Source organism: Lethenteron reissneri, chromosome 35, assembly GCF_015708825.2.
Source record: "Lethenteron reissneri isolate LAM-NWPU_2019-01 chromosome 35, ASM1570882v1, whole genome shotgun sequence".
Taxonomy (NCBI): Eukaryota; Metazoa; Chordata; class Hyperoartia; order Petromyzontiformes; family Petromyzontidae; genus Lethenteron; species Lethenteron reissneri.
Genome location: NC_083813.1, coordinates 8347683 through 8369110, shown reverse-complemented (window position 1 = coordinate 8369110; position 21428 = coordinate 8347683). Strand labels below are relative to the sequence as shown.

The 21428-nt window shown below is 43.9% G+C and overlaps 1 protein-coding gene across 2 annotated transcripts in view; it reads right to left on the bottom strand.

The window, feature by feature from the left end:
* Window positions 1–21428, bottom strand: part of ST3GAL2 (ST3 beta-galactoside alpha-2,3-sialyltransferase 2) — a 107903-nt gene that overhangs the window by 41384 nt on the left and 45091 nt on the right. For both annotated transcript variants that reach the window (XM_061565720.1, XM_061565721.1), the window contains exon 3: window positions 18867–19074. In XM_061565720.1, coding sequence (XP_061421704.1) covers window positions 18867–19074 — 208 coding nt within the window. The remainder of the gene's footprint in view (window positions 1–18866; window positions 19075–21428) is intronic.

Genomic DNA, 21428 nt, shown 5'->3' with positions numbered 1-21428 from the left:
CCATTGGCTTTTCCTGTAGTATGATTGGATTTTACCTCTCCTGCAAGTGTAATTATTACTAGATTTAATCATATCGTGTCTGCATATTGCAAGCGTAACTTTTATTGTTATCATTGGCTTCTAATTAACTTTGCTTTATCTATACTTAAGTACAGTTGTTTTTGTATGTACAGCACTTTTGAGATATTTCGATATGAAAGGTGCAATATGAAATGCAGATAATTATGAGTACCTGAACGGGACACTGGCTAGGAATTCCCAAGTAATGTAGCTTGGGATGTGAGGTGGCTTAGAGATGCCGGTGGAGTAATGGATTTACAAGTCTGTTATGGCCTTCTGTGCGGGTACGCTGGATAGTTCGTATAACCTAGGTTCTTCCCACATGCCAAATATTCATTCATGGAACTTGCCAGAGGTGTGGACTCGAGTCATGTGACTTGGACTCGAGTCAGACTCGAGTCATGAATTTGATGACTTCAGACTCGACTTGGACTTGCATAACAATGACTTTGTCCCACCTCTGAGGTGTGGACTCGAGTCATGTGACTTGGACTCGAGTCAGACTCGAGTCATGAATTTGATGACTTCAGACTCGACTTGGACTTGCATAACAATGACTTTGTCCCACCTCTGAGGTGTGGACTCGAGTCATGTGACTTGGACTCGAGTCAGACTCGAGTCATGAATTTGATGACTTCAGACTCGACTTGGACTTGCATAACAATGACTTTGTCCCACCTCTGAGGTGTGGACTCGAGTCATGTGACTTGGACTCGAGTCAGACTCGAGTCATGAATTTGATGACTTCAGACTCGACTTGGACTTGCATAACAATGACTTTGTCCCACCTCTGAGGTGTGGACTCGAGTCATGTGACTTGGACTCGAGTCAGACTCGAGTCATGAATTTGATGACTTCAGACTCGACTTGGACTTGCATAACAATGACTTTGTCCCACCTCTGGAACTTGCCAAACATCCCCATACAGGATCCTGCTGCAAAGGAGTCTTGAGACTCAGCGATGGTCTTGTGAGAAAAAACTAATCAAATTCTTGTTCCCATCTTTCAACACTTACGAATATTATTAATCATTTAACATTCAAGTGGAATGTCAGTGGCCACAGTAGCAGTAACAGTGTACACAGAGGTTACGAATTGACCCAATTACATTCAAAATATTTAGCCCACACTCTCACATGATGAAAGTCACGATGACTAATACAAGTCATTGCTTCCAAAGCCCAACCAAGTTTAATTAGCTCACTGTAATTGTCATCAATTTTCACGACATGTCTTTTTAATGCTTTAAAAAAAAAGATGTAAATTTCACAAACTCTAATCGAATTATAAATTATCCTAACGTAACATTTTAATTAAGAAAATGTGGGTTTTAAAATTGCTCAGAATTTTAAATTGCAAATCGTCATCAGAAATGAAACCGAGGTGCAGCAGAGGTGAAATTGTTTGTTGGAGCACTGCCACTATGAACCTTCACACATCAATTGAATTCCCGGTCAATCCTGACATCAGTCGCAAGGGTTGTATGTGAACCATTCCTCGGGCTGTCCCCACCACGAACCTGAACCAAGCAGCGAGGTGAAGTATGGTCCATCAATGCTTATGCCAAAAGGCATGGGGTTAAAGCTTAATCCAGCAGTGGATTAGCAAATAGCTCAAACTTTTATAAGCGAGACTTGCAGTTCACGAGCATGTAACGGTATTAGATATCTTGATTTGAAGCTTTCGTGACTGCAGGAATCCATACTCTTTGGTTTAATCGGTAAAGTCACATAGGTAGAAAATTAATAGATCACGATGTTTCAATCGCAACACAAGCAACCGTCATCAGGTGAAACAAACACAGCAGGAGAACTGCTGACGTAGGTATTATATAAGTATATTTAGAGATGACTAAAACGTGGGGCATCTACGTTCCGCACCATGCATTATTTCTCAACGATTCCTTTGTACTCATTCAACGTTTCCCAATACAAACATCTTATTCCAATTGTATTCGTGTTGAGCCGACTGTAGCCAGCTCATGCCCTTTAAAAAAAAAAGAAATGAATGCCTGCATGGAAAGAACGCCAAATATATATATGCGTGTACTTCAACATGTTTCATAAAACACGTTCAAATTTGCGCACAACGGAAATGTTTGCTTTGCCGGTCCATTACATGTGCACGGCAGCTCTTCTGACGAGCTTCACGAGAGATCGACCGTTCAAATCCTGTTCCAAGTCCCGCACAAACGGAGGTCAAGCAGCAGCTTTACCTTATCACTGTTTACGTTACTGATTAACAGGTTGGACATTATGGTCAACCCTAAGCACTCGATCCTGGGTCGGGAGGTGACGAAACGATGGCACCAAACGTTCGGTTTCGCAGCACCGGGTCGTCGTCGGCAGGACGATTCTCACCGTTGCCATCAAATGAGTTCATTGTGCGCAATAAAAAAAATTAAGACAACCGTGCAATGAACATTTATATGAATGCTCAAGTTGAAGCAGGCAATGAGCGACGACGACATGACACTCCTGCAACCAGCTCCAACCGGTGACAATTAAAACCCTGCTGCAAACACAACATTTCGACAGCATGCAAATAACTATAGCGTAGAAAATATAACGTTACTTTTACGCGAATAAAAATTACAGTGTCCGAGGCACGGTATTTCCATCGATTGCTCAAAGTTAGATGAACTACTCCCCCATCTACCTCACTCAGGGCTGTCACAAGCATCCTTCCCTTGAAGACGCAGGTTATAAACAAAAGACATCTGCTTGGTATAGAAGGGGGGTGTTATTTAATGCAATGCCGCTGCCTGGGAATGGTGTGCAGCGGGACAGGATGCATATGGATGCATACGTCCACATGTGTGTGTGCACATCTGTCATCGCTAAATTAATGGCCCTGTGCAAGTCACATTTCATGAAATGTAATGGGGGGGGGGGGGGGGGGGCTCTCTTTTAAAACGAACAGCCTAACGGCGCCATACCTCATACATTAACCCGCAGGGGGCTCAGTGGAAGGTGTTCGTTATTTGTTCAATAAGTGATCCAGATGTGGCTCAAGGGTCAGGGGTCAGGCCGTTAAGATGACAATCCTGGGTTCGAACCCGAGTTTTTAGTCACCTGTGTCTAAACTGTATTTCCAAGTGTATAGCGTGGTGACGATCTCAGCCCAATAACCCGTGACTGGACAAAAACACTTTTAACTGTGGAATCTCACTTAATTTGCTCAAATTCCAGCTCCCAGAATTAAAAACCTAAATGCGTCGGCTTGACTACAAAGCGACAAACCTTTCTCTGTGGCATGGCAGTGGGAAAGCACAGCGCCCCCTAGTTGGTGGATACATGGTCATTTGAAGGAACATCAACGTCAGAAAATATCTCTTTTTAAATCCTTTATATTAAGTTCACTTGCTTGCTTGCGCGCTTACGACCGTGCAAATCTTTCGGTCGTTTTTTAACCCACTTCCCGTGATCCAATCGAGCTGACATTTTGCACACAGACTCGTTGTGCGTGACAATTTATTTTCGTGATATTTTTTTCCTAAATTTTACAATTTTTTTGGCAAAAAATAAATTATATTTAATTACCAATTGCTTAATGGTGGCAGGCAATCATCTGACCCATAGGTGGCAGCCATCTCAAGCCAGAGGACGAGAGGACTCTAGCCGCCACGCATATAAAGGATTTATAGTGAAAAACTGTTTTTATGGGTTAATTTTTTATGTATCATTCTCGAACATGGGGCACTGCTTTGCTTCGTCCAAATAGACTCTCGACGTGACCCCCGATAGCCTCAGATTATTAGCATAATTGGCTACACACGGTGCAAAAGATGTTTAACATACATACAAAGCACTGTAATAATGTAATTTAAGGAAAAATAAACTTATACAAAGAAAGAATGCAGTCTACCTCTGAAATATACCATAAACAAGCACAGCCTCATCGTCTTGGTTCTTTCGGTAAATTCACGTAGAAGGAAAATAATAATGCGTTGTGGCCGAAACGTCGTGAGAATTATTTTATTATGTTTTATTTTTATTATTTCCCTTCTACGTGACTTTACCGAAAGAACCAAGAAGACGAATCCCTGCAGTCACGAAAGCTTTAAATTTAAATTTAAAAGCGCTGCCTCGTAACATTTAATCTGCCAAAAACCATGGTGATAAGAGTAATATATCTTCGGAGCAGAGAAAGACGACATAAGAGAGTGAATTCGAGTAATATACAATACTGTTTTACGGGATTGCTGTTAATGATCAAAATACTGTTGTAGAGTAAAGTACAGCCGGTGTTGAAGTATTCAAATAACATTCCATTCTGACGAGACGAACTTGAATCATATCTCCTGCACGCAACCCAGCGCTAAATCCCCAAAATATTTAGTTACTGAAGGAAATTAATCCCTGGTCACAAATATATTTCTTCCCAGTATTTGATTTGGAAAAGTTCTCGTCTCTCACAGATTTAAAAATGATGTGGCTCCACCACCACAGAAGCTCCGCTGCTTCTGCCGCTAACGCTGCGGAGAAAATTCCGCCACTTAAACAGGCTTCGGTTAATCACTCATAAAAGATGAGCTGCCAAAAGCGTTGGGGGCCGGAGACGAGAATTATTGGAAAGTCATGAGCAGGGAGCGGGAATGCACAGCTCTGCGGTGCTTAAATCACCTTAATGGCGAAAGGGGGGGGGGGGGAGGTGGAAGGGATTGAGGATGGTGTTGAGGAGTGGGGCGAGAAACAGCCCCCCCCTGCTACTTTCATTAGCGTGTCAGACCTTCCACAAGATGAACGTGGCCCTCTTTAATCTCAACGCAATCTGAATATAGCAGGGCAAGACGGGAGAGGATTCATGCTGCAGTCGGAGCTTACGCCATCGTCAGCTGTGCGACCCGACTGGCATTTTCGCCGTCAGCAGTCAGCTGAGAATGCGGTAAAAAAAAAAAGGCCTTTTTCAAAACGTGGTTGTAATTTTAGGAAAGTGTGTTGTTGAAGAGCTTATGCAACTCATGCACACTGTTGGTTTGTCTGTTTGGCAGATGGCAAAATGATAGGCATCTATCATGTTGCTAAGCACCTTCTTGACCCTTAAAAAGTATCCGGCTAATCCCACTTTGCCAGCAAAGCCAACAATAAGGCGCTGCTCAAGTTTGTACCTTAAGAAAAGCCTTTGTGCATTTGCCGCGAACAATGAAGTCAACATGACGCGAATGAAAGCACAGAATATGCCGGCAACCTCTCGGCCAGTGTCGGTGCACAACTAAAGGAGCTCGACGACTCAGATTCGTATCGATCCGAAAGGCCCCACAGGTACGCGCATCAACCGTGTGTGTATGTGTGTGTTTCGGCGTACGTAAATCACATGCTAATGATATGCTAATGTAGCAATTTTCGCTCGTGGAGAAAATGAAAAAAATGCGGAAAAACGAGACGGAAAAAACGATGGTAAATTTAGACACGATTCACAGTGGAATCTCGACAAATCAGCGCATCTGGGGAAGGGCGGCGAATCGCTGCGTCTCGGGTGCCAACACAGCCGAGCCTTCGCCGCTTACGAATGCACGCCGGTGCACGGCGGCTCCGGTGAATTGGGGCGCCTCCAATTCATTGATGGGAGAAGAAGAAAAAAAAACCCCAACAAAAAGACATCGACGAGGTCACGGGCGGTGACACGGCCCGCCCTTAACGGGGCGATTGCGGATGAAAATAGCCACGGCCAGGCATGATGTCAAGACCGTCGCAAATTTTTGGGCCCCCCGAATACAAAACAAAAAACAGGGAATCGAAGCGGCGAAGGTTTGGTGAGCAAACGTGAGCCCACAGTAACGGATGGGCGCTCCGTAAATAGACACGGCACTGGGAAAATAGGCTGAGGTCTGCGATAAAAGCATATAGCACGCTTGTGGTAGTGCTGCATTGCTGTATGAAGCGAAGTTTTAATATTTTGTCGCGTACTTTCGCAAAAAAAGGAACCTAATGTTACGTAACTTTTGATTCTAAAAAAGCAGCAGTTATCTGCTCCCCAAGACATTCCTGAATGAGAGGGCATTACGAAACGCCGATGATGCGGTAACCGCAAGCACATGGCACATCTGCATCCTTTTAGGGATGATAAATGGAAGGAAAACCGTCAAAAGGCAAATAAGCTTCTGGACCCTAATTCCCACACAACCAGCACCTTCATGGCCCTACAACAAAATAGCAAGCGCACCACAGAGTTCTATAAATATTCTCATCTCATTGATATGTAAATAGGGATTCTTGAACTGCAACCATTCAAATGTTATCACCACCAGAAGCATTCTCTCATTAAAAAGCTAAGTTACAGCCAACCCGTCCTTTCTCGGTCTATTTTAGGCTGCCCCCCCTCCACCCCACACTCCTCCCCCCTGTGCTCTCTGACTCGGCCGTCATTTTTTTCTTCTCTGCCTGCTATCTTCTCGTGTGCGCAGGCGATTCATCTTTAAAATCGTCTCATGCGTCCACACATCCCGGTGTCCTCCACGTCCATGCCAGGACGTGCCGCTTCGTCGCCGATGTGCACACAGCAGCGGCGCACCGCGGAATATAAAAAAGTGACCGGACGCCAAGGCGCCGTGAGGGCCAGCCATAAACGTTGTGCCGACATGCATTAAGCATCGCCTTTTGCCTTTCACCAGCCTCCATACATCAGCAGGGCGGCACCACGGCACAGCCAATGATGCATCGGCGTGCCACGTGCCCATACATATACCACCTAAAACTATATATTTTTTTTTATTTTGGCAGGTAAGGCCCACTGAGCCGAAATAGCTCTCATTCAGAAGCGACCTGGCCACAAATAATAGCTCAACGAAAGTGGCTAATCATGTGGAAATTTATAGCAGCCTATTACTGTAAACGCCTGTTTCTAAATGTGGAGAAAAAATCGGAAGACCCGGAGAAAAATCCACACGACCACAGAGAGATAGAACGTGCAAACTCCAAATATACAGGCGTCAGGGTAAGGATCAAACCCATGACCTCCTGCATATCAGGCGAGGGAGTTAACATCTCACCACAAACAGCTCTCCTTCTTCTAAGCCAAATGTGCCATCGTTTTTTGCTCTCGGCTGCCCGGATTTTCTTTCTCCATGTGCTTCCTTTCTGTACCTCTCCTCGAAATTGCATCCACTGCCACATTTCGCTCCACCATATCCTCCCACCTCACCCTCCCCCTCTCCTCGCTTCTGCCCTGCACCGACATCTCCCCGCGATCTCGCCTCGCGTGCATGGCAAAACCGTCAGCGGCTAAAGCGATCAATTTCACCGAGATCAATTCCCACGATCGATTTGGCAGTGACCGCCAATTGACTTAATTGACATCGTGGCCTAGAAGACAAGGCTAAAACGGTGCACCGTTGTCGTTTTACTCTCCTACTCACAAAAGTAAAAGAAAAAACGTCACACTGGTCTTCGACGAGTTAATGTCATTTAACGTTTGGGGCAATAGAATGGAGATGTCATCCGTGCTTGCGTATACAGGACATTGACAATGCGAATTATTTCTTTGGAACTGTTCTCCTCGCACAGCTGAGTGCAATCGCCAACAAGCAGTAACCATTGTCATTGTCAACTGCATGGCCAGACTAAGTCTCATTATGCGCGTCAAGAGTGCGGTGTGCCAATTGTTTTTGCACACATGTCACGGTTGCTTTTAAGGTCCTCCATTCGATGGCGACCGTGCAAATCGTCCAACGACCACGTGTCGGTGAAAATTCGTTCATGTCGTCCATACCAGGCCGAGGGGACGTTGCCGTGGTGTAACGGTGAGCGCACCGACTTGCAATCCAGAGGTTTTTCCCGGTTCGGTCGTCTGGTGCAGCCTTTGAAACAATGGGCAGTGTTTTTTTTCTGCCCCCGCCCCCACCCCCCTCCAGCTGCCTCTGTCCATCCAGTGAATGGGTACACCACATCTTCTTGGTTCTTTCGGTAAAGTCACGTAGAAGGGAAGTAATAAAATAATAAAAATAATAAAATAATTCTCACGACGTTTCGGCCACAACGCAAGCAGCCGTCCTCAGGTGATGTATGTTTTATTTAATATTATTTTATTATTTCCCTTCTACGTGACTTTACCGAAAGAACCAATAAGATGAATCCCTGCAGTCACGAAAGCTTTAAATCGAAATTTAACCGGGTACACCACAGTTAGTCATGATACGCAGGACATGTGTGGTGGGGAAAGATATTCTGCCCAGTGTGGATGACCAGGCCAACATACCCATCTGCGAGCAGTTGCATGACCAAGCTACTGCGGAACTGCATCTTTATTCGTGAATACACATCAGGATCAGGGATGGCACGTTTGCTGATACGGTACAGTACGATAGACCTTTGCTCGATGAGTGAGCACCTCCGATTAGCGCGGTTGGCCACGTACGGTGCGAAAGAAGTTAAACATACATACAATAGAAAGGCAAGATGGAAAGAGCACAGTTATAAGGTAAACACATTGGCGATCATGACAAGATGGGTGACACAATGCTCAAAAGGCTTTCAGATGAAAAGAGGTTTTCCCCTTTTTTTCTGGCAACAAAACAGGTGTTAAGATATTAAAACACCAAACTGAAACCTTTAACAAGGAATCAAAAGGCTCGCAGATGTTCATCTCTGGCCTAAGACTGAATTGCATTGATTATATAATTATCGTAATGGCCTTGAGTGAAACAATATTTTCCCCAAACATTTTTTTTTTAATGTGCAACGAGCTAATTATGCATCTCGGAGCGCCGTCAATATCATATTCCTGAGGGGAGGGGGGAAACGAATCGATATCGGCACAAACCAACTTTGTAATAATTGCACCAAACACACAAACTCAATATAACACCTGAGGACGGCTGCTTGCGTTGTGGCCGAAACGTCGTGAGAATTATATTATTATGTTTAATTTTTATTATTTTATTATTTTGCTTCTACGTGACTTTACCGAAAGAACCAAGAAGATCAATATAACAAGCTTGTGTTCATCGGCAACCGCAACTATAAAAAGCTATTTCATATTAATTGGGGGGGGGAACCAGATTTTAAACGTAAGAGCTGCTGCCTTTTATCAGTATTAACATTATTGCAGGGAAATAACAGCAACAAAACACTGCCATTAGAGTACAAAATTAGCAATAAAATAAGTACAGCATTTGCGTTAGGCTGAGCAATTAAAATAGGACTGCTAATCAATTTGCACATTTTGAAATTCAGCAGTACTGGATGAGGACTGTCGTGCCAACTGAAAAAGCGACGATAACTGCAATTCTTCTTGGTTCTTTCGGTAAAGTCACGTAGAATGGAAATAATAAAATAATAAAAATAAAACATAATACAATAATTCTCACGACGTTTCGGCCACAACGCAAATAGCCGTCCTCAGGTGGAGAACAGGTCTGTAGAGGAGACAGAGTCTGAAACGTCGTGAGAATTATTTTATTAAGTTTTTTATTTTTTATTTTAGTATTTCCATTCTACGTGACTTTACCGAAAGAACCAAGAAGATGAATCCCTGCAGGCACGAAAGCTTTAAATCGAAAGATAATTGCAATTACTTTGTAAGGAGCCTAGCCACTTGCCGAGACAGACCATTCCCTACGAGATAAAACATTTTGGGATACAACATTGGTAGTTGGTGCGCAACCACAAATAACACAAAAACTCAATACATCCGGTCAATAACACTGCCGTAAGGAGGACAAAATATATACTCGGGGAGGCATTTCGGATGACATTCTCCCTTGTCACGAAAAAGGGCCATCGCCTGAAACGTCATAAATCATGACAATTCATCAATTCGCTGGTGAGTGGGGGGGAGGGGTAGGGGAATGAGGGCGAACTCATTCCACCCCTGATAAACCAATGGAAAATATTTCGTGTCCAATTTTTTTTTATGGCAATAGGGCATTTCCCATTTATATTCTTAGGTTTTTTCGGTAAAGTCACGTAGGTAAAAAGATAAAAATTTATAAAAGTTAAATAAAAATAAAATAAAAATCACAACGTTTCGGAGGCAACACAAGCTTCCGTCTTCAGTTGAATTTTCAGGTGATTTTTATTTTATTTTTATTTAACTTTTATTAATTTTGATTTTTTACCTACGTGACTTTACCGAAAAAACCTAAGAATATGAATACTTGCAGTCACGAAAGCTTCAAATCTAGGGCATTCCCAGAAGAGCACACGATCATGAGGAGCAGCAATCAGTTACACTTTAGGGTTGCTTAAACAATAACCGGTAAAGCGACAACTGTTTGTCGAATCAATTACTGCTTCTGAAAGTCAGAAAGCAGTGACCGTTCCCCAAGTAGAATATTTGTAATGAATGCAACCGATTTGGGAGACTCGCCACAATTGTGTCTGCTGCCGTGCCGGGACACGGCATCGAACCGGTGACTTCTGGATTGCAAGTCCAGTGTGTGCTGACCATGACATCATGGTGGCTCCATTCCTTTCCACGTTGAAAAGGTTGTGAACCGTAATGTTTGTTTATTGCTCGACATTTTTACACGTGCGGCACACCGCTTTGTGAGATTCTCTCTCTCTCTCTCTGCTATTAACAAGGGCCATTCATTGCCTGAAATACTACATAAAGCTAGTGAATTATTGCTATGAGAGAATACAGCACAATAGGAGTGAACCATACAAATAACCCAACCGAGAATGAATACCCATTGTCATTTATATACATTCATTAAATCCCCCCCCCCCCACACCACTTCGCTCAAAAACGGATCACAAGTGTTTCATCACATCTACCCCTCTATTTAAGTTCATTTAATTTCAGTTCCATTTATTAGGTACAGCCCTGTGAGCCATGCGGCTCTCGACTCGGGTGCAACCGCAACAAACAAAAGAATAATGAACGAAACAGGAGGATTTCTCCACAAATCTGGCTGTCGCCTGATGAAGCTAGTCGTATTTACTGGCGAAATGTCATACTCTATAAATGTTGTGGCTTGGCTCTCCAACACACCGGTGATACTGTACTAGTGACGAATTGGCCACGTTCTGTTTACGTGACAACCCTTACTAATTGGCCGTGTCGGGTGGTGGCGGGTTTAACGACACATTTATATATTTACGCGATCTAACCCAAAAAAACCTGTATTACGGATGATATTAGTTGCGAAAGCCTGCGTGCTAAACTGCCTCAAATACCACCGTATTTTTGTTTTCCTCTTCAAAGCAGTGCTATTGACGAATGCGTTGAGTTTCCACTGCCTCTCGTGCTGTCACATCCAAGGCCTCTCTTCTACCGAACGGCCTCTCAGGGAAACTCGGAGCTGCCTCACGGTTCATACATAGTTGATGTGCATCGACGTGGGAACGAGGGAGCCGGTCTAAACGACGGTGCCCTGTGAAGTCGCCATCAAACGTCGACCCATGACGCTACAGAGGACAAGCAGCAGCTGAATGATGATGCACACCGAGAGCGGTGTGTGCTCCACAATGGACGAGTGTTATTGCTAAGTTTCACCCTTTCTGGCAATAAAACAGGCGCTAAGATGTTGAAACACTGAATAGATACCTTTGGCAAAGCTTCAAGTCTGCATTAACCACACATACTTGAAAAAAATATGCTCTGATAATACAAGATGCTTAAAAATGTTTTTAAACACTTATAAGGGACTATCGTTTTTAATGGAAAAAGAACGGATAAAAGACTGTAACATGATTACAAATGTAAGCATGCCTGGAATCCTCTCCAGGTGGTCTCCAGAGCCCAGAGGTACATTTCTTGTGGTGTTGTTGCAAATTCTCAGAAGTGTTAACAATTTTATGAAGCACTCTGTATATGCCAATGTTGTCTGCATGTGGCAGACACAACATTGAAGCTAAACGGATACAACACTTGGTAAAATAAATCAATGCAAAGGGGGTGGAGTGATGCATTTAATCGTCAATGGCTATCGATTCCTAAGTTTATGATCCACGCATCTCATCACGTGGGTGAAAAAAAATAGTTTTTTATTTCGATTTCAGTTATTTCAGCAGGAAGGACACCAATGTGCTGTTAGGCTCTAATTCAAGGGCATCCTGTGACAGTACAGATGCTATATACGGTACAGATCTTAGTTGCAATTCTTTATAATTTATCTATTATTTTCAATTTACATACGTTTACGTCACCCCTGGCATTGCCATCACTCTCAATGTTACAAACAAAAATCCATTCTAGAGTGAAATCGCCAAGACCAATCGCAACAATTCATTACAACGCTCGTGGGGAGTCGAGGCGGAGGAGGGAGACTATTTCGACCTCTGATAAACCCGCGGAAACATTTATTTACATCCCGTGTTTAAAGCCAAAACGATGTTGTTGAAAATGCTTATTCCAGCAGAGCGTGCAAAACAACAGGTGCAAGTCAGCGTATTTAGTGTGAAGTGACAGAGCAGGAGAGAGAGAGAGAGAGAAGCAGACCGCACTCTTTCATGCACTGCTGACCGGCAGCCATTCACCGTAGGTGTTGCGGGTAGGTTGTAAAAAAAATGCGCCTTGCAACATATAGTGCTCGCTAAGGTTCGGGATACTTTCGATTTGTGAGAACGTCGTAAAAAAATGAAGGATTCTGAGCAAGTTCTAGATTTGAAGCTTTCGTGACTGAAATTATTCATAATCTTAGGTTCTTTCGGTAAAGTCACGTAGGTAAAAGAATAATAATAATAAAATAAAATACTAATAAATGAAAATAACTAAATTAAATCACGACGTTTCGAGAAGCAACACAAGCCTCCGTCATCAGGTGTAAACTGCTCCAGTAAAATTGCTAAAAATCTGAGCAAGTGTTTGAAATCAGAAAGGGCCCACGCACGGTGGCACGGTTCGAATCGTGACGAGTCTTGGCACACAGAGCATACCCCTGGGGGCTGACAGAAGTCGACAACATGTGACGATTGGAAACGGTCTCACCTTAATGATCTAAGCAAGAGACGTCCTGGCAAGAGGTCGATTCATTGGCTACAAGTTTGGAATGTAACCATTTAGCAAGTAAAGTGTCACGATTCGGGGTTCACGGTTTGATTCAAGATTGGATTCTTGTCTCTCTTGTCACGTATTGTTTCTCATTTGTTCTGTCTTTTTTACACAGTTTTGTTCTCTTCGTTAATATTAAAGAAACATACGCACATTGCTTGTATACCGTGAATGGATTTATAAACATGAAACAAAACATCTTTAGCAATGTATCGATGCCTCTATGCACGCCTAGTAAATGTTCAGTCTCAAACTTGCACTAACACCTCATTACATTCTGTACAATCACTTCAAAGGGTAAAAATGGCCAATGAGAATACTGCAATTATTTTAGGAATGTATAATCATGACATGAAACCAAATAGGTTTCCTTAAAAAACATGAGGGTTTTTTTTGGTTTAGTTAAAAGAATAATGTTTAATGAGACGCTTTGTTTCTTTGTAAATGCCTATTGGGTACGTGAATTAAATATTTATCAACAAATTCCCGAAAAATCATTGTTTCAGTGATTTCGGGTACTGTAAAAATGCCAGGCTAACACTCAAGGGGCACTCATTTGTATGAATATTTAAATTGTGGCTTGTTTAATATTTTATTAAAAATTCCAGACCGTAAGTGAACACTCAGCTCATCATGCGCATTATCTGTCAGAACACAGGGCACTGACAGTATCTGGGTCAGGACAGAGCATATAGCCTCAGCAACTTGAGTGCTAATCATCACCTGCTACCACAATGAGCCACTGTGCCACATTGCCAGAAGAAAGATCATGTGCTTATTAATGCCAGAAACGATGGCGTTCACCTGCGATCTGCCAAGATCGGGGCCTGCGAGTTAGTGGTTCTCGCGCCTCGGAGGTAGGTTTTTCATGCACGCTGGCTCCTTCTCTGTGAATTTAATGAATTCCGAAAGCGAGGCACAGCGAGGGCGAGAGAGGGGTAAGTGGCACAGGTAGGAAAGTGAAACCCCGCTCCTACTAAATAAGAAAAAATAAAATAAAAATAAGCAAGCATGCATGCATGCAAACCAGTAATTAAATAACACTGATTTAAAGCTTTCGTGACTGCAGGGATTCATCTTCTTGGTTCTTTCGGTAAAGTCACGTAGAAGAGAAGTAATAAAATAATAAAAATAAAACATAATAAAATAAAATAATTCTCACGACGTTTCGGCTACAACGCAAGCAGCTGTCTTCAGGTGGCAGTGTCTCATTCTTCACCTGAAGACGGCTGCTTGCGTTGTAGCCGAAACGTCGTGAGAATTATTTTATTTTATTATGTTTTATTTTTATTATTTTATTACTTCCCTTCTACGTGACTTTACCGAAAGAACCAAGAAGATAAATAACACTGGTGGACATGAGCATTCGACAGACAGTTTTACATCACACCGTCTTTGGGCTTTGGGCTGTCCCCAACACTTAAAAAGGCAATGTTCCCTGACTGCGCGAAGAATCATCTCATCATGAGCGGATGTTCCAAATGGGCTTCGCACGAAACATTACGCGCGTTTATCCGTCGAGCAGATGACCCATTCTGACGTACGGCATGGTGACCGCGGTCCATTTATTGGATTATGGGAAATAATATTTTTCGCCAGGGTGCACAAGCCAGTCGCTAAAAATCTCATTACTGTGCGGTCCCTGCTGGCAGTGGTGGGGGGGGGGGGGGTCACGTGCCGCGAAGGAGCCAGCGATCGGAGAGAAACAAAGGCAGGACTCCCAGAGCATCTCGGAATCAAACATTCACACCGCCATCGCCGCCAGAACAACAGGGCTGCAGCTCCTCGGCCCAAATGTGGTGGTGGTGGGGGAGGGTTTCTGTGTGCCTGTGTCACTTTCCAAAAAACAACAGGGCCAGAAAAGCCGCACGTAGAAATGTTCAATTCACCGTCGTGGAGCAAAGTATCTTCTCCCGAATGTCAAGGCAGCAAATGCTGCTAATTAAGCAAGGGATGTTGGAGCCGATGATCGTTACGATTCGGGGTCATGATTCGATTTGAATAACAAATCTCTGTTGTCTTCTTTTGACAGCATAATAGCTCAGAATCCTCATGGGTAATAAATGCAAAACCAAAATATATTAATGTCGGAGTGCACGATAGAAGAATACGCATGTTAAAACAATAACCTGGGTCGAGTTGTACAATACAATTTGGGATTTGTCTGGCGTATAAATACAATTACATCTCAACGTGTCGTTTGCTACAGACTCGTACATTTTTGTTCTGCCTCCTTTGGTACTTCCTGCTTTGCTTCGTGTGCAGCTTACACACAACGCGAGCATCGCATTTGCATAAATAATTATGTAATTAAGCTCGCAGACGCAACTCGATGCACGCGTGGCGATTAATTGACGGCACCGCCAGCATGCCCACCACTTTACGATGCCACACGCGCTTACAACGAGAGCTCACCCATCGTATTATTTAAGTGAACAACTACTCCACAAATGACCGCTTCGATTACTTTGACCAATCACATCGCAATTAAAAGGGTTCGGCAATAAAAGCCACCCATCCCAACCGGTGAGGTTACGGGGCAGGGGCCTTGGTGACATCAGAGGTATCATCAGCTGCATCATAATGGATGGACATGGCTCGTAGGGGGGTTTCCCACCTTCGGGAGGCTGAATGTCAGAGTGGTCGCCATTTTTAAAAGGGGCTTCCGAGTAATCGACCACCAAAAATGTAGCGGACGAATTTCCTTGGACGGACAAATTGTCCCGGCTCTACACACATCCCGCTGTCAAGAACTCGCATTGTGCGAGCTTTGGAATAAACTGGCTTTTGTTAAAATTCACAGAAATTCACCAAAAAAAACACATCTTGAGGGGGAATAAAAAGGCACCGAGCATATCTCAAGACAACACGTATTTTTTTTTTACCAATTTAACCAATTAATCTGTCATGAATAAAAAAATATTTAAGCAATTAGTTTCAGCTAAATAAGTTACAATATATGCATTGTGTTAAGCATCTCGTCTCGCAATTAACAGGAGTAATTTGTCTTTGCACACGTTGCAGTGTTTTATTCATTAGGCTATTTCCATACAAAGTTATAATCCACACTATGCATAATGACACTCGGTGTTTTGCATGCTTATTACGGTATTGCGCTTGCAATTATTAATTTTATTTCACGCCTAATGCATTCGCATTGGATTTCTCCTCTCGTCTCCCTTAAAAGATTAACTCGTGTTCTAGTTTCTCCAGATTACGTGATGTATTTTAGTGGGGTATTTAGAAGCGGATCACTGTGTATTTAAAAACAAATTTATTCAACCAGATAAAGCCCACTTAGCTATGCAGCTTTTTTTGCAGAAGCGACCTGGCCACAAATGATTGCTCAACGAAGTGGCCTAATTGTGTGGAAATATATAGCAGCCAAAAACTCGAAACGAATGTTTCGAACTGTGGAAGAAAAACTCGAAGGCCCCAGGAGAAAAGTCCACGTGACCACGGGGAGAACACGTAGTGCCGCATCTCATATTTAGCATGCCGTGCCTGTCACGGCCGTTCGTTCATGCCTCCTTTGGAATATAATTATTCACAATGATGTGAACACGCCGCGATGCAACAAGGCCTGCCCCGTGGGCCCCGAGTTGTTGCCGCGCGTGCAAAGAGAGGTGCACAACGGCGGAGTCCAGTTCCCCCCGCCATGCACTTTCCGCTCAAATTCATTTCCAAGAAAAGCCAAATTGAAAGGGAATGAACCAAAGCAAACGCAGGGCGACTCTCCTCGCCAAATTTGCGCATTGGGACGAGCTTCTTTGCCGAGATGAGCGGCATTTATAGACTTCGATTGAAATGAAAGCGAATCTCACAGTCGCCGGCTCAGCCTACACAAACATCTTCGTACCTCTTTTCACGCACATGCGAAAGGTTATACGAATGCCCTTCATGTATACGGTAGGGAGGGTTACCGATGCATCGATTCATTGACATTGATTCTCATATATAGCGGGAGGGAGAGTGCTGCTGTCTGCTGCATGGACTGGAGGTCACTTGATGGGATCTCAGAGGTACATGAATGCTACGAAAATGCATTTAGAGGATTTGGCTGCTGTAAATGTCCATATGATAAGCCACTTCGCTGAGCTATCATCTGCGGCCAGGTCGCGTCTGAAAAAGAGCTACTGTATAGCTCAGTTTAAGTTCAAGTTCATTTATTAGGTATAGCCCTGTGAGCCATTCGGCTCTTGAATCGGGTGCAACCGCAACAAAAAAAACATGAACAAGAAAACATCTTAAAGTGAATGTGACTTAGTGGGCCTTACCTGCTAAAATAAAATAAACATTTGTTTATTTTAACTTGTTTTTTTCCGAGACACGTTGTAATAGTTCAGATAACCAACAAGCCATGCTCGGTAATTGTGTTATAACATGCACCATCATCACCTGACGCCACCCTCCTACTCGTACATTTTGTATCCTTGCATTCGTTAATTTGTTTATTCTCTTGCATTGGGCCAAGCTTAACCAAGCGCGGCGCTGTACAGACGATGTGAATCAATGCCGCAAAGATAAAAAACAAATCTAATTTACAACTGAACAATAAAACTTAATTCCAGGGGGCTCTTCATGAAAGTGCTAACACGTTACCAACTGTGCAGGTTTTGCACCAGACTTGGCCGCTTCACAGAGTTCTCGATTACATTTTCTTTGGCGACCCAAGCCTGCAACGGTGTTTTCTTTTTTCAAATCCCATGCCACCAAGTTTGGAAAAGAGACGTGATGTTTGCTCTGGGAAGCTTTAAATAAGCACCGCATTCTTGTGTCCAGTAAACAAGGGAGCGGGAGTCTAAAGATGGTAAGAGTTGGTTACTCAACGTTTAAAAGTTCACAGAAACAATGCAGAGACACATGCATTTCTAAATCTGGCCCTAAAGAAAAGTAGCTGCTCCTAATTTGTAATCGTGTGATTGCATCTCCTCCACATACTCCTGTTTAGTAATTATAGAACTTCACAGGAGCATGAGGTGTCCACTGCATGCACCTGTGGATCAGGTAGTGAAGTAACCAAATGTATGGCAGAGGAATGAATTTAATCCAGCATTTGTGGACAGCTTTGAGTGTGATATGCTCGTATGCAAGTAATGCAGCACCCTCCTTAAGATAATGCCGAGACTCGGCGAGGATTTTCCCGTTAAATATAGAGTCACGTAGAAGGGAAATAATAAAATAATAAAAATAAAACATAATAAAATAATTCTCACGACGTTTCGGCCACAACGCAAGCAGCCGTCCTCAGGTTTATTATTTCCCTTCTACGTGACTTTACCGAAAGAACCAAGAAGATGAATCCCTGCAGTCACGAAAGCTTTAAATCGAAATATAACCATCCCTATAACGCTGTATGCAGAACTGGACTTAATATCCAGAGGGTGCCAATTCGATCTTCCTGCCATAGCAGTTATAGCCGCGAGCAAGCTCCTCATATTCCTGCGCCTGCCCCCACACACAGCAGTATAAATGGGCAGGTCGTGTGCGGTGGGGTAAATTATGGGTATACTCCAAGTTCTTCCAATATATCTGGAATGTGTGGAAGAGTAGGCCAAAGCATCTACTTATAAGGGGCTCTCTAGAGCTGCATATCGTGCAGGCCCTGCTGCCAGCAGTGGTGCGAGTTGAGCAATTTCAACGACGCCGTGGCTTCACCTCAACTTCTGATGACATTCCACGCCGAACAACAACGACGACAACAGAAGGGTGTTCACGTCAGAAAACATTTGGCAGCAACATTTGGAGGCTGCCGCTGCTCCCATTACACCAACGCAAGTCTATCAAACATTCATCAACGCGGCGGGGATGGGGGGAGGGGAGGGGTGGGGTGGGGAGGGATTTCTTGGAAATGAAAACGGGCGACTCACCCCCCACCAGTGGTGCACGGTGTCAGGAAGGTCGGCGTTCTCGCGCGTCCACAGCGGCACGATGTCTCGGTTGAAGCGCTGGTCGAACCACTCGGAGAGGCCCGAGTCGGCGACGCAGGTGTCGCACGCGCACGTCTTCACACCGGCGCCCAGGCCCCCGCGCCGCGACGGCAGCGCGTCCCCGCTGCGCGCGGGCACCAGCTTCACCCTGCGCGCCACGGGCCACGGGGCGCAGCGACAACAACAACAATAAAAATTAACCCGTAAAAACAAAGTTTTTCACTATAAATCCTTTATATGCGTGGCGGCTAGAGTCCTCTCGTCCTCTGGCTTGAGATGGCTGCCACCTATGGGTCAGATGAATGGCTGCCACCATTAAGAAATTGGTAATTAAATATAATTTATTTTTTCCTAAAAAGTGTAAAATCAAGAAAATAAATTGTCACGCACAACGAGTCTGTGTGCAAAATGTCAGCTCGATTGGATCACGGGAAGTGGGTTAAAAAACGACCGAAAGATTTGCACGGTCTTAAGCAAGCAAGCAAGTGAACTTAATATAAAGGATTTAAAAAATGGGCAGAGATCCCCATTGTGTGGTTTGCTCGCACATTTTTTTGACCGCAAGTGTGCGCGGTGAATGCAGAGTTGACGCCTTGCAAAAGGTTTCTATTTGGTGCTTGGACATCTTGACACCTCCTCAACGTATTTGATACTTGCAAAAAAGTCCCATAGATGCCGAACACACTGTTGGCACAAGTGCTGTTAGCGAGCACCTATGAAGGCCGGCATGGCACACAAGGGGGTGGGTGGCCACCACCACGCCCAGCCACCTTTGTCTCCCGAGCAAATGATGGTTTACACACCGCACCAGGTAATCATTTTCGGCCGAGTCGACCCAGAGCAGACCCAGGACTGGTTCGAAAAAAATAACCATCACTGGTGTTGGCCGTGAGCGGGAATTGAACTCGGGTTAAGATTATACGGGGGATCTTTGTCTTTGTTTTGTGTGCATGTTGTAATCTTGGGCGATGCAACATGACTGGTGTAACGCTGGGAATGGACACGCCACCTCGAACGCTCGCTCACGAGGCGGCGGCGCTCCCTCCGTGTGACCTCTACCATCTCGGTTAAAAGATTCGCGTTGAGTGAACGCGCTTCTGTTAACAAAACTAAGAAAAGCACCGCGTGGACGTTTTATATCTTGGCCAACAAATGCACGTGGAAGAACGCGGCTACACGAGGAGCCAAAGCGTTGCGAGTCTTTACACAAGTGTATGTAGCTGGGCTGGACAGATGACAATCTGTACCAAGCTTGCTGGCTGATAGGGGGTTAGCGATCGTTCAGACTGCCCTCACTGCTTCTTACCAAAACACCACGTGAATATGTTTGAAAGGATATATATGAACATTCTTAATTCCATCATCATCATCATCCATGACTAATTCATCCCTCACATTCTTGCACAATTTAACATGATAAAAATTAGGGTTCTTCTGTATACGAAATATAGCAACAGGTAGTCTTTGTAGTGTATTATATTTATATTTTTTTAATCTAAAAAAAACAGTTTTTTTTCCTTATGCCAGGCACCTGGCACGAGCCTCTGTCACGGGACAGGGAGAGAAAGGAATGTGGCAGCTGCCCTCATAATCGGAGGTAAATGGCTGGCAGCCTCTCTCGTGTCGTACTACCCCTCCGTAAAACTCCTCCAAGACATACAAATATACCGTGACGACTTCCTTAACACCGGTCCACGGAAAAACCACCTTTGCCACGTGCTCGTACCACGGCCAGTTCGGGTCTTAAAACTTTGGACAAACTCATTTTGACGAAGCCATTAATGAAAACGCCTCACCGCAAGAGTCTACCTGAGCAGACTTTTAAATAAACGATTGCCCGTAATGGCCAATGTCCTTCCCCTGGAAAAGATTTTCAATAATATATCAACGGTAGCTTCCGACCAAAATCCCACGGTAATAACCAGCACAAGCGCCCCACACGTGTGTACAGATGGACAAAAGAAATGGCATTTTGAGAGCGCTTATTGATTTCAAAGAGGTTTAACAGGGGAATTAAATCTTTTACTCAGCAAACACAGTGGACTCGCACAAAACTGCTGTGCCAGCACTTCCACATCCCTCGCAACAAAAAATGAAAGGGAATGCTTTGAAATAGCGCCAACATAAGGGAGCATTGAAGTACAAGTCAATCAACAATCCCACTTCATTCGGGCGGAATAGTTTGTTAAAGTTTTGTTAAATTGGCAGGGCAGGAATTGTGAGCTTTAATGAGTGGCAACACAAGCAATTCAGCGGCCATCAAAGAAAGCATTTGCATTAAAAAAAGATTCAAGGAACGAAATGACTCACAAAGCATTCTCAGTAATGGCGCTGCCTCATCGGGCAGCATGCGGCTGGAGAGTTAAAACAAAAGATACCCGACTCAAGCGTGGGAGATTGCATCGCAAATCATATTGTGTGACCGCACCTCATAGGCATTTTCTTTCTCATCTTTCATTTTACGTGAAAACATCACTTGGCACAGTACCCAATTACTGCATA